The 12,924-nt window shown below is 32.1% G+C and overlaps 1 protein-coding gene across 1 annotated transcript in view; it reads left to right on the forward strand.

Moving 5' to 3' along the window:
- The window catches only part of LOC123272626 (protein obstructor-E), a 53,342-nt gene extending 43,046 nt beyond the window's left edge, over nt 1–10,296 (forward strand). Inside the window, exons 4-5 of the mRNA XM_044739540.1 lie at nt 9,608–9,840; nt 9,918–10,296. Of these exons, the coding sequence (XP_044595475.1) occupies nt 9,608–9,840; nt 9,918–9,954 (270 nt within the window). The 3' untranslated portion in view covers nt 9,955–10,296. The remainder of the gene's footprint in view (nt 1–9,607; nt 9,841–9,917) is intronic.
- Nucleotides 10,297–12,924: the final 2,628 nt, after the last annotated feature.

Raw genomic sequence — 12,924 nt, forward strand, 5'->3', positions numbered from 1 at the left:
AGTCAGTTTCCCATGGTTGGCCGCCGAGGTGTTTATACGGTTCCGATATAAGCACAAGGTCAAGCTTCTGTTCACGTACTGTCTGCATGAGCAAATCATGTGCCGCTTCACAGTGGTTGATGTTTAGCTGCAGTATTCTCATTTTCGTTTATCAGTTATCTTCTTGAGTGCCTCTTGGTATACTGGGCATCTGCTTGTGCCGGCATGATGGGCGTTATTCTCTGTACCGGATTGATCCGCACACAGTGCGCATTTAGCAGGCTTATTACATTCGGCGATTTTGTGTCCCTCTTCTCCACATTTAATGCAAAGTTTGGAGCGGTCGACTTCACTTGTGCACTGAACCGCACGGTGTCCAAAATGCCAGCATTTATAACATCGGACTGGTCTTAGTACTGTTCTAATACGACAATTGGTCCAGCCGATCCTAATCTTGCCGTGTTCTCCTACCACTTTCTGCGCTACCGTTGCTGCCAGAGTCACCGACGCAATTTGTGTTCTGCTACGTAAGACCTTACGAATTTTAATGGCCTCTACTGTTATACCACAATCATTTCCAGCTGCCTCTTGTAAAGCTGTTAGAATGTCATCTTTAGTTGTAGTATCGTCAATATCGCGAATTTCCAGGTCTTCTTCAGGTCCTGTACTGATGACATTTGCGTCCTCCTTAAGTATTCCCGCGATAGTCTTCTGCAGGTCTTTACCTCTATCACTACTGCCTTTCGACAGCGTGATGAGAATGTTCCCTGTCGCGGTCCTGCGTATCTTCTCGACTGTGTTGCGGACCTGATCTGGGCGAACGTCCGCCTTGATCCGTGTAAGTATTTCAGAATACTTATCTTTGTTCGCTGGGCGGATAATAAGTGCCTCCGGTCTTGTTGCTGTTCTTCTTGGCTTCTGGTTCGGCTTCGGTGGAGGCACCAGAGGTTTTTCTGGGAGCAGTTTCTTGCGCTCCTTCTTCTTGTCCTTTCTGGACTGCACCTTTTCCCAGCCTGGCTTCTTGTTCTGTTCACAAGAGTTTTGTGGAAGATCCTTAACCACTTCCAGCTTCTTGATGGGATGACCAGGTCCAACGTCTTTCAGCTTCTTGGGAGTATGAAAAGCTCCGCCTTCGGGAGAACGAATTTTTCTTTTCAACTTCCTCAGGATGCGGCCGTCTTGGTCAAAGGATTCAGTCTCTACCGTTGTGATAGTTTCACTTTCTTCTTCAGCGACTGATTCTCCGTCACCTTCGGCTCCAGTGTCCATCGCTTCTTCAACAACCACTTGACTGTTTCTCTCCGATGTAGCACAAGGGGTGCGGTGTAATGATGAGCGCCATTCTTCGTCCAGTTTCTTGAATCTTCCAAGAGCATTGACTACACCGGTTGTCTTGGTCTTTATCTCCTTGTGGATATTGACCTTAGTTTGGACAAACTCTTGCAGCTCAATGGTCAGCTTCTCAAGGCGCTCCAACGCTTGCGTTCTCTTCATGTCAGCGCTTGCTTCAATCGCTGCTTGTTGAGCATGAAGCCCGTTTCTATTCATGTTTGTTTCCTGTAACTTACTTATACTTTTTGATTTACCAGCGCATCGTACGGAGTGGAGCGGGTTGCCATAACTAGGAACGGGTGTACCCTCGAAGATAGTACTCCTACCCCAGTTCCCTGAGGCCTAACCGACACTTAGCCAGTCCCGGAATACACGGACGGACTAGACTCGCTCGGAGCGGTGAAGATTCCGATCTCTAACACTCACTGCGTACTTCCTGATCAAGGCCCGAAGTGGCTGGCTCCTGATCCACTACTGCAACTTTCACCTCGGCAGAGCAAGCTCACATCAGCCGTGGCCTGCATCGTCGGAAACTACGATACAGGTTCCGGACACTCCCAGTGAGTTACAGCAGGAACCAATCGTCTTGCTAGGTCAGTTAGTGAGACCAACCCATTAAAGGGGAGTTTTGTCCACGGGAGCTCATTTTGTTTGGTTATTTTGCTTGGCTCCTACCCGCTGTACCTCATCAACTAAGAGATTAAGTGTCATCCAAGGACAGCGAGCGTTCTCCCATCCGCTCGGGGAGACGCGCCCGGTAGCAGTATCTCTTCTGCCCCGAGCGTGTGTGTGTGTGTGTGTGTGACTATGTGACTATGTGACTCGCTTATAACTTTTGAACGACTGAACCGATCGGAACCTCCCAAACGGCGTTCTAAAGGGTTCACTCAAACTTAGATTTCCTGTGAATTTGAACCGATTCAGAACGATAGATTTTGAGAAATTTTGAAAAATCTCAAAAAAAAAACTAAGAAAAAAATTTGTTGAAAAGTGGTTTTTTAGGAATAACTTTTAAACAGCTTCATTGATCAACTACAAAAACTTATTCGCCCTTAAGCTTGAAAAATCACGTCAATCACTGCTAATTTGGTTAAAATCGGTTGATTCATTCGAGAGATATCGTGAACGAAAGAAAACCGAAAAAAGTGTTTTTTTCACATAACTTCGACATTTCTTTTCGGATCGTTTTTGATGTGATGGAATAATTTTTAGAACTTAAAAAACCGCGTCGATCACCGCCAAGAACGTAGAAATTGTTTGATTGGTTCCAGAGATATCCTCGACGTAATATTTGGAAACAAGGATTTTTTTAACATAACTCTGACATTTTTTGGAATAACTTTCAAACGGCTATACCGATCGATTCCAAAAACTAATCAGTTCTTAAGATCAAAAAACCACGTCGATCGCCGCCAGTTATCGTTGACGAAAGAAAACCGAAAAAAGTGTTTTTTCGGAATTACTCCGAAATTCCTGGTTAGATCAAATTAAACTTACAAATCCTTCATGAGGCTTAAAAAATTGCGTTGAATGCTGCCAACCACGTAAAAATCGGTTCATTCAAAAGTTATTGCGGTTTAAAAATTTGAAAAATTGTGTTTTATCAAACTTCTATCAGACTTTTGAGCTCGAAGAGCTCAAAAGCATAGAAAAACTATCACTTTAAGCTCAGAGAGCTCAAAATAACACATGAAATTGTATTTTTGAGTTCTGAGAGCTCAAAAATATCATTAGTGCAATTTTAAGCACCTAGGTATGAAATTAGCGGAAAGTTGCACGGATGGCCTTCAGGGTTTACCGTTTTTCTAATTTTTTAGTCCAGCCGGGATTCGAACCCGGATCATTTAGTTACGTACCGAAAGCTTTACCAGTTGAGCTATCAGAGACACTACCCGTAACTATTTACCCGAGAAAAAATGTTTATATATAATTATATATATTTATATATAAATTGGTTATATATGATTATATATGAAAAATGGCCAAATATAATCATATCTAATCATATATAATTATATATAACTATATTTAATTATATATAACAATATTTAATTATATATTTATTACATCTAATTAATTATTGGGTTAATTTTATGGATAGAGTATTTAATATGGTCCTACGCAATTCTCTGTAACCAATTAAAATTCAAAAAAAATGTCTAGCTATAATTTTACGGCTATAACACCAGCGGTCACCCATCCAACTATTAACCCTGCTCAATACTGCTTAACTTTAGTGATCTCCGTGCGTCTTGAAGTTTCTGTCTGCTGTGCTGCTGTCTTAGATGACAATGATTCTATGATCTACATAATGTATCATATGGGTTTATCATAAATATAATATAAAAATTGATTTTATAATATATTTGGATAGTCATAATTCATAATTTATTTATTCGACCGAATCTCATTATAATATAACACTTATTTAAATAATAAAATAAATAATGATTTTACTATTAGGTAATGCAAAGCAGACTAAAAAATCTCATAGGAAATGTAACAAATTTTGTATTTCAGAATTATTTAAACGTAATTATAAACATCATTTTACACTTTTTGTGATTACCAAAAAAAAATTTTTTTTCAAAGAAAAATTTTTATATATGATAATTATATATAAGCATATATAATTATTAGGGTGCTTCAAAAAAACTTTTTAATTTTTTTTTTAACTCTTACCCTTTCAATTGTTTCTATTTGATATAAAAAAAATCCTCACTAAACATGAGCCCTATAGCTTAACTCTAAGGGGTCACTATTTTTATTTTAGTTTCCCATTTAATTAACGTGGGAAAAATTCTTTTTTGGTTTAAATTGAATTTACGCATAATTTACGCAATTTTTAATATAAAACGATTTTATATTCTTAAAGTAGAGTCTTTGAGCTTTACAAAACTCTAAGACAAAGTATGATTATCGCTACAAAAAGACTAGTTACAGCCATTTAAAAATGACTAAATTTCGAAATTTAAAGAAATATTTGGCAATTGGGTCATTCCATGTTAAATTGACAAATAGTTGGAATCGATCTCTTTCGATTTGGACAAATTTTGGTCAGAAGTTTTCGTTTATCATAGAACTAAATTTTGCCAAACGAAAAACAATGAAAGAATTTTTTTTAAAAGATATGCAAATTCAAAATTTCGCAATTTTTTCAGTTTTTCAATTTTGTTTTTGTAATATCTCGAACTCTATTGTAGATATAGAAACGGCCTTTTGTTTGTTTAAAAGGGGACACTTAGGGTTATTGAAAAAAAAATATTTTCAAAAATGCCAAATTTGTCAAATTTTGAATTTTTGAAAATCGTTAAAAATGACGATCGAAGTTAAAATTTTAGCTCAATTTTTTTTTGTATAATACATTTTACTCATCTTAAAAGATTCTGAAATTTTTAGAAGGGTGTTTTTTTTTTAAATATCAATTTTTGAATTAAAAAAAAAAAAATTTTTTCGTCTTTTGCGACTTTTTTTTTGTCGCAAACTCTCCAAGAAGGAGAGTTTCCGTAATTATTTTGTTCTTCTTGATTATTTAGGATCAGGATCAGGAATTCTAATTTTAAAATAAAACACTCGATGTTGGGGTGAATAATTATAACTAATTTATTCCCCAATGGGAGAAAACTCTAGCAATGACTAGAGAAAAACTCCTCGAAGATAGATACAGATGCGTATGATGTGAAACTGTGTGTGTGTGTAAGAATAAATAATTGTACTAGGCGCACAATAGGGGTGAGAGATGATCTCAGCCGCCGTTAGGTTGTTGAGGTCAACCGTCAACCTGCTGATAAAGATCCGAGAGGATCAAATGTTTTTATGAATTGAGAATATGAAATAGTTAGTTAGTTAAATTGAGATCAGTTTGGAATAATTGGAATTTAAATTGGTTGAATTTAATGCAAACATTCACGCGAGTCTAGATCAATTATAATGTCAATATTTAACACGTGGGAAGCACTACGTTTGATAATTTGTTCTACAAGATAATTTTTATTATGAAGTTAAATTTATTAGAAATTTATTTTATTTTTAATTATGTCCAAAGAGACTTGAAGTTAAAACAATTAATTAAAGATGATGAAATCACGCTTCTTTATTGCACGGCATGCAAGTTAAACAATGGCTGCGACGCCAACAAACTACTGCGTCACAAGTATCAAATTTAGATTTAGTTATTCTGAAATTATATTATTTTTTACGGCGATAAAGAACACAAATTAATAATTTAATGAATTGAATTGAAATCAAATAGCGAATGTAATGTTATATAAATTATTGAACAAAGAAAAAGAGGCACATAGTAGGATCAGTGTTAGTGAGGCTAGCGGGTATATTGTGTCGGTTACAAGTCCCAAACACAACTGAACTGTGCACATGGCGTCTGGCGCCTCGTGCTTCGTGCCGGCTGGGCTTCTTCCCGCTAGCTCATGGTGCGCAGGTGCGGCAGCCATTACAAACGTGTTATTGGACGTGTTCGCGGAGAACAGTCATAGAAATGACTCTTGTTGAGTCTCGAGTCTGGTTAAGCTTTTGGTATCGTTATGAGAGTCGGGGTGATCAACTCTCTTTTGCCTTGGCGGCAAAACAGGTATAGTTATGAGAGTCGGGGTGACCAACTCTCTTTTGCCTTGGCGGCAAAACAACTTTTAAATAAGGTAAAGTTATGCAGCTACATAGTATTGTAATTTTGAGGATTAAAAATTGAATGTCACGTGAAAATATTGATTAATAAATTAATTTCAACTTTTTTTTTATTTTTCATGCGTTAAGGATGACTGAGATCATGTCCAAAAAATAAAAAAAAATTGAAATTAATTTATTATTCAATATTTCCACGTAACGCATTCAATTTTTAATCCTCAATATTACAATACTATGTGTCTACATAACTTTACCTTATTTGAAAGTTGCAAAAAACGAAAAAAAAATTTTTTTTCGAAATTCAAAAATTTATATTTTTGAAAAAAAACACCCTTCCAAAAATTTCATAATCTTTTAAGATGAGTACAATGTATTATATAAAAAAAATTGAGCTAAAACTTTAATTTCGATTGCATATTACTAGTTGTATATTACTCCATATATAGTCATATATAATTATATATTATACATGATTGTATATAATTATATATGTGATTTCATATATAATCATATATGATTATATACAATTATATATGATTATACAGAAACATTTTTTCTCGGGTACTCAGTCACTTAATAAGACCCACCGAGTAATAAACACCACCGTCCATCTTACGGTAGAAAGCATTATATCTTTAATTATATCAGTATAAACACGGCAAAATTTCAGTATACCTTCGGTATTTTTACCGTAGAAATACGATTTTATTATTGTAAAATCATAGTAATATTATAGTTAATACATAGATTTTTTACGGTAAAAGTTCTAGAGTTTTACGGTAATTTTATCGTATTATTTCTGAACTTTGCAGCAAAAGTACGGTAGAAATGCTGTATAACTATAGTAAAAAAACTGGCCAAAATAACTACAGAAATACCGTATTATTTCAGAATTATAACGGTAAATTTATGGTAAACGCATTAATATCGAAAATTTACGGTATTTTAAAAACCGTGAGGGAGAGCAGACCAAAACATTCCATAGGAAATGTAACCAATTTTTTATTTCAAAATTATTTAAACGTAATGATAAAAATAATTTTGCACATTTTAAGATGAACAAAAAAATTTTTTTCGTCAAAGAAAAAATTTTCATCACATCTCTGACTATGCAAGTCTGATCAGATCTATCCCGGAAAAAAATGATCAGACCTGACCATGTCTGTTCATGTATGATCAGGCCTGAAATTAGACCTGCTCATGCCTGTTCATGTATGATCAGACCTGAAATTAGACATGGCCATGCCTGTCCATGGCTGTTCATGCCTGCTCATGTCTGAAGCGTCAATTACGCTTAGGCCTGTTTATATCTGAAGGGTTAAAAAATACGCTCAGGTCTGATCAGGCCTGTTCACGTCTGATCAGGCCTGTCCATGCCTGTTCATATCTGAAGGGTTAAATACGCTCATGTCTGTTCATGTCTGATCAGCCCTGTCCATGCCTGTTCATGCCTGAAGTGTTAAATATGCTCAGGCCTAATCATACCTGTTTATGTCTGTTCATGCCTGTCCATCCCTGTTTATGTCTGAAGCGTTAAATACGCTCAGGCCCGATCATACCTGTCCATGCCTGTTCATGCTAAGGACCAAATATGCTAAGAAAAAATTTTTGAATATGTTCAGTGTATGTACATTAATTTCGATTAATCAATTTGTATCTTATCAATAAACGGTATATTTTATTATTCAATAAATAAAAGTATTTTGATTATCATTAAAAACCTACCGCAGGGTAAAGTTAATTAACTTTTCTAGGCATGAACATCAAGCCTGAGCATATGTAATGCTTCAAACATGAACAGGCCTGAGCGTATTTCCTGCTTCAGACATGAACAGACATGGACAGGCCAGATCAGACATGAACAGACATGAGCGTATTTAATCCTTCAGACATGAACAGGCATGGACAGGTACCCTGGCGGTTTCGGCGACACGGTGAAAGCACGGTCGATTGTCGGTTGTTTCACGGTCGTTTCACCGTATAAAGTTCGCTCTTACCGAGCGATCTGTCAGTCAGCATCGGATACCGTTGTGAACGATGTCTACTATAAATTTATTGAATATATACGGTGCATACGCAAGTGAATCTACGATGTTATGACCGTCACTGTACGCTCAATATACTGTCGAAATACGGTGATTTTACGCTAGTGTCACGGACATTAAAATAAAAAAAATACTTCGGACAGCCTAGACCGGGACTCGAACCCGGTTCATCTGTTCGCGCGCCAGAGACTATGCCAGTTAGGCTATCTGAGATACTGCGCGAAACGTATGATTCAGTCACATGATAAGGTATCAAAACCAAGTCATTTATATCATTGTACAGATAAAAATAGCTTGAATAAAGTTATATTTTTTCCATGACTTCAAAATAATAATCGTAATAAATTATTCCAATTTTTGATGATTACGAAATTCTTGATTTCGAGATTACGGTCAAATTATTAACTGTATAAAAAAAAATCTGCAAAAAATATTGCTAAAAATTTAATTGTTAAAAAAAAATATCTCAATAATTTTTCTTGATAACAAACAATTTTTCCGTAATTTTGAAATTAAAGTTTTCGCCTCTAAAAAAAAAAAAAACTCAAATCTTTAATAATGGATTCGAATTTTGGAATTACGGTGAAAATATTTGACGTGCAGAAAATATGTTTATAGTTAAGTTGAAAATAAATTATAATTTATTAATTAATTGTTGAATAAAATATCTCCCGATTAAAAAAAAAAAAAAAAAAAAAAAAAAACAATATTGATTATTATATTTTTCATAATCAAAAAGTATTATGGTTTCTCATTTAAGACTATGAAAAAAATTCAACACTTGTAAGCCATAAACTCTTCTGAAAAGTATTGAAATGATGGATCTCTGTTGATTGCCTGTAGTCTGATTAATTTTTTATGATTTTACTTTGAAATAAACAAAATTACAATAATTTAATATTTTTAACTTCCCGCTAAGAAAATCGAAGATTTTTGGACAGGTATGGGCAGGCCTGATTAGACATGAATAGGCCTGATCAGACCTGAGCGTATTTAACCCTTCAGGCATGAACAGGTCTGATCAGACATGAATAGGCCTGTTCAGACCTGAGCGTATTTGACGCTTCAGACATAAGCAAACATGAACAGGCATGATCAGGTCTAATTTCAGGCCTGATCATACATGAACAGGCATGGTCAGGTCTGATCATTTTTTCCCGGGATATGGAAATACTTCAGAATCTAAGTAGATCTTCTTAGATATATGTAGAATTACAAAATTGTATGTTATATGAATTATGAAATATACGTGAACTAATGTTCATGTTAGTAAATATAAGGACATTATAATTGTGATATCCTTATATCTTTGTACATTCACACGCATCTAGCTCGCCTTTTTTTTATCTGCATAGATCTAACATACATTCACGTAGATCAAAAATATTTTTTTCAGGGTAGTTTAAATTGTTCCGTGTAATTGCTAATAATGTATTTTTATACATTTATAAATCATGAAATTATTTTATTTTATGATGCGTCACTAAATTGAAGTACATTTAATCGTAATTATTACGTATCATTCATCATTATTTTGATTTAGATTTTACAATTTTTGTAAATTTGATATGAATTTCTTGTGGAATGTAATTTATTTTTTATGCCATTAGGGCTGTGGGGCAGTAAATAAGACTCTTAAAGATGGTTTTGAGTGTCCAAAAGAGCAACAAATTGATGACAGAGGTCAGGTTGTCGATCATCCAAAATATGCTCATCCTGAAGATTGTCAAAAATTTTACGTTTGCTTAAATGGAGATACTCCTCGCGAGCAAGGTTGTAGTGATGGCACTGTCTACAATGAAGATCAGCAAAGATGTGATGTACCAGAAAATGTACCAGGATGGTAAGATAAACAATTTTTCTAGTCTAAAACTTATGTCCGTCAAGCTATCATTCATTATTTTTTTTTTTTTTTTTCAGTGAGGATTGGTACAAAACAGATGAAAAAAAGGCTTAAATTGATTTACACTAACTATTCACTATTAGATGATATTGTCCATGTGTAACTCTATCATCGATACAAATTGGCAAACATAAATTTCATCACCCTGAATAATATAATTTTATTCGATAGATTCAGCGTGACTTGAATACATCTTAAAACTAAAATAAATTGATCGCATAAAGTTGTGGAGTACTGTTACATACACAATAAGCTTAGAAATGGATATATTATTAAACTATGTATTTATATGACATGTATTAGATCTTAATTTAGGTAAACATTTTTTTTAATATTACTGAACTGAACCTAATGACTGTAGACAAGTAAAAGGTATCAATAAATACTCAATAATAATTCTTTTACAATGATTTGCAAATCAATCTCTTCAAAAGTTGAAAAGTAATTATTTTCCTCTTTTTTTCCAAAAATCGAATTTTCGTTACGTTCGGAAGTCTCAGAAAGCCCTAAGAGTAAGCGGCTGGATCGATTGTGATACAATTTGCACTTTCTAAAAAAACTTTGTTGTCTTTAAATTTTCTAATCAAGGTCATTATGCTCGGTTGATTTTAAAGAATCCCCTTATGGAAATATTTTTCAAAAATAACTCTTAAAAAGTCTCAAAAACTCGTAATAAGACTTTTAAAAAGTCTTATTTTTTCTGAGTAAGTAAAAATAAGTATTGAAAAGTGTTAATAACTCTTGAAAAGTCTTAATAAGTCTTACATTCTCAGAAAAATGGGACTTTTTAAAAAGAGTTTTTCAGAGTTAATAAGACTTAATCAGAGTTTTATTTAAAAAAAATACAAGCGAGAAAAAAGAGTTAATAAGAGTTTTTAAGAATTGAGAAGACTTATTAAGTAATAACAATTTTGATGGTTAAAAAAAAAATAAAATGAAAACTTTAATCCATTTCAAATGAAAAAGTTTTTATGGTAGTTTTTTGGGGTTACATTAATTAATAAATTATTCAGTTTTTTAATGTGACAAAATTTTTGGAGACAATGTTAAAAATTTAACTTAGTACAATATAAATATAGTATATATTTGATTTTTTTCATACTTCTGTTCTAAATATCTACGATAAGAAGTATGATCAAAAAATAAATATTAATTTTAAATATACTTTAGAATCTTACTTTAAATACAATAAATAACTATCGGTGCTATAGTTCATAAGTACTAAAAAAATATTTAATTATAAGTTATATTTCGTTTAGATTTAAAAATACATGAACAATTTTTTTTGATAAGAACGGTACATTAAGCACTTAGATTTATTGCAACAAGCTTTTTCCTATTGTACAAATGAACTCAATAGACCATATGTATAACGCAGGAATATTTTAGTATAATTAAACTTACACTTAATTCTAATTTACTCGAATAATCTTAGTTTATACAGGTTAATACATAATTTTGTACACAATCGATCAACATATTTACTTCTTCATAGCTGCAAAGTGTTGCAAAATACTTTGTCATAAAAAACAAAGCTTTATAGAAAAATGGTATTTTCATTTTTTCAATTAGCCAATTTATTTAAACTTCGTTATAATCGAAATTTTTGTACAGATCTTAAATTTATATAAATGAATAAGTAAAATATGTGTATGTGTAGAAAATATTTAAAAAAAAATATTGAACTCCCGACGTGAAAAGTTTGATATTTTTTAAAAACATATTCTGAACATATATTTATTGAGTCTATTCATTAATATAAAATTAAAATCTGTCAAATAAATTTGGATAAATATGAAATCAATTATATTTAACACTAGATTATTGTAATATTTTCAGATTTATTTTTTTGAAAATAATTTTTGGTACTATTAATTTATAAGCCAAGTAACTATTGATTAAAAAAAAAAAAAAAATGTTATTTACAAAAAATTTTTGAATTGATATGTACATAAATAGTTTCATCTATTTATTTGTACATTAAAAAATTATTTGTATTAGTACCATTGAAAATAATGATTTTTAGTAGTTAAATATGTTTACATTACTAGAGTCTGTTAATTACGAATCCTACAAATTTTTTTAAACTACTAAAAATAACTTCTCAAGTTTAACCTTAATTATTTTTTTTTGTATCAGTAATCTTGTAATATAAATTTAATCGTGTAATATACTATTATTTAAAAATAATATTATGTAATAGTAATGATAGTAAGTAAAAGTAGTGAACATTTTATTATTTAGTTGTGAACATTTAATGATTTTATGATAAGTACTTTTAATTTCAGTAAATTATTTCTTTTAATACTTAATTCAGACAATGAGAATTGCAATAAGTAGGTTTTTTGTAAGACTTGCATTTTAGCGTTGAATTTGAAAAAGACATGTTCTTTTAATTTTTATAACCATATTATACATATAGATATTGTTTTTTTAATCACCATAACAACCGTGTGGTATAAAAATGGCATAATGCCTATTTTGCACTGAAGTTATCATACATGGTTGTAATATCATTTTCACTTCACAACATTGTAAATTTTCGGTGATCAGGCATTCTTCAATATTATGAACAGTTACAGTTCTCGATGAATAAAAATATTTCTTTAATTTTATTATTTCGTGATAAAATATATATATTTTTTCTTCAGTTTTATCAAAATTGAAGTAACAAACGTTTTGAATAATACCAATCTTGCCATTTTTTAATAATATTACGGAGTCATCTATTTTTTCACATGAACGATAATTTTTTGACGTATATCTTTTACTGTTGTAAATAAATCTATTGAAAGACTTACATTTATCAAATCTGTGTAAAAATTTTCGCTCGTTATCGTTCAAATTATATTTTTTACCGTTTCCGACAAGTATACAACCATCCACGTCAAAAGTATTTTTCAAACGCCCTGTCAAATTTTTTTCACAAAATTGTAAAAAGTTTTGGCTGATATTAATTTTATTTTTTAATGGTGATAATGCTTTTTGGAATAAATATCGTCTGGCGATTTGGATAGTGATATG

This window comes from Cotesia glomerata, linkage group LG10, assembly GCF_020080835.1.
Source record: "Cotesia glomerata isolate CgM1 linkage group LG10, MPM_Cglom_v2.3, whole genome shotgun sequence".
NCBI classification, from domain to species: Eukaryota; Metazoa; Arthropoda; class Insecta; order Hymenoptera; family Braconidae; genus Cotesia; species Cotesia glomerata.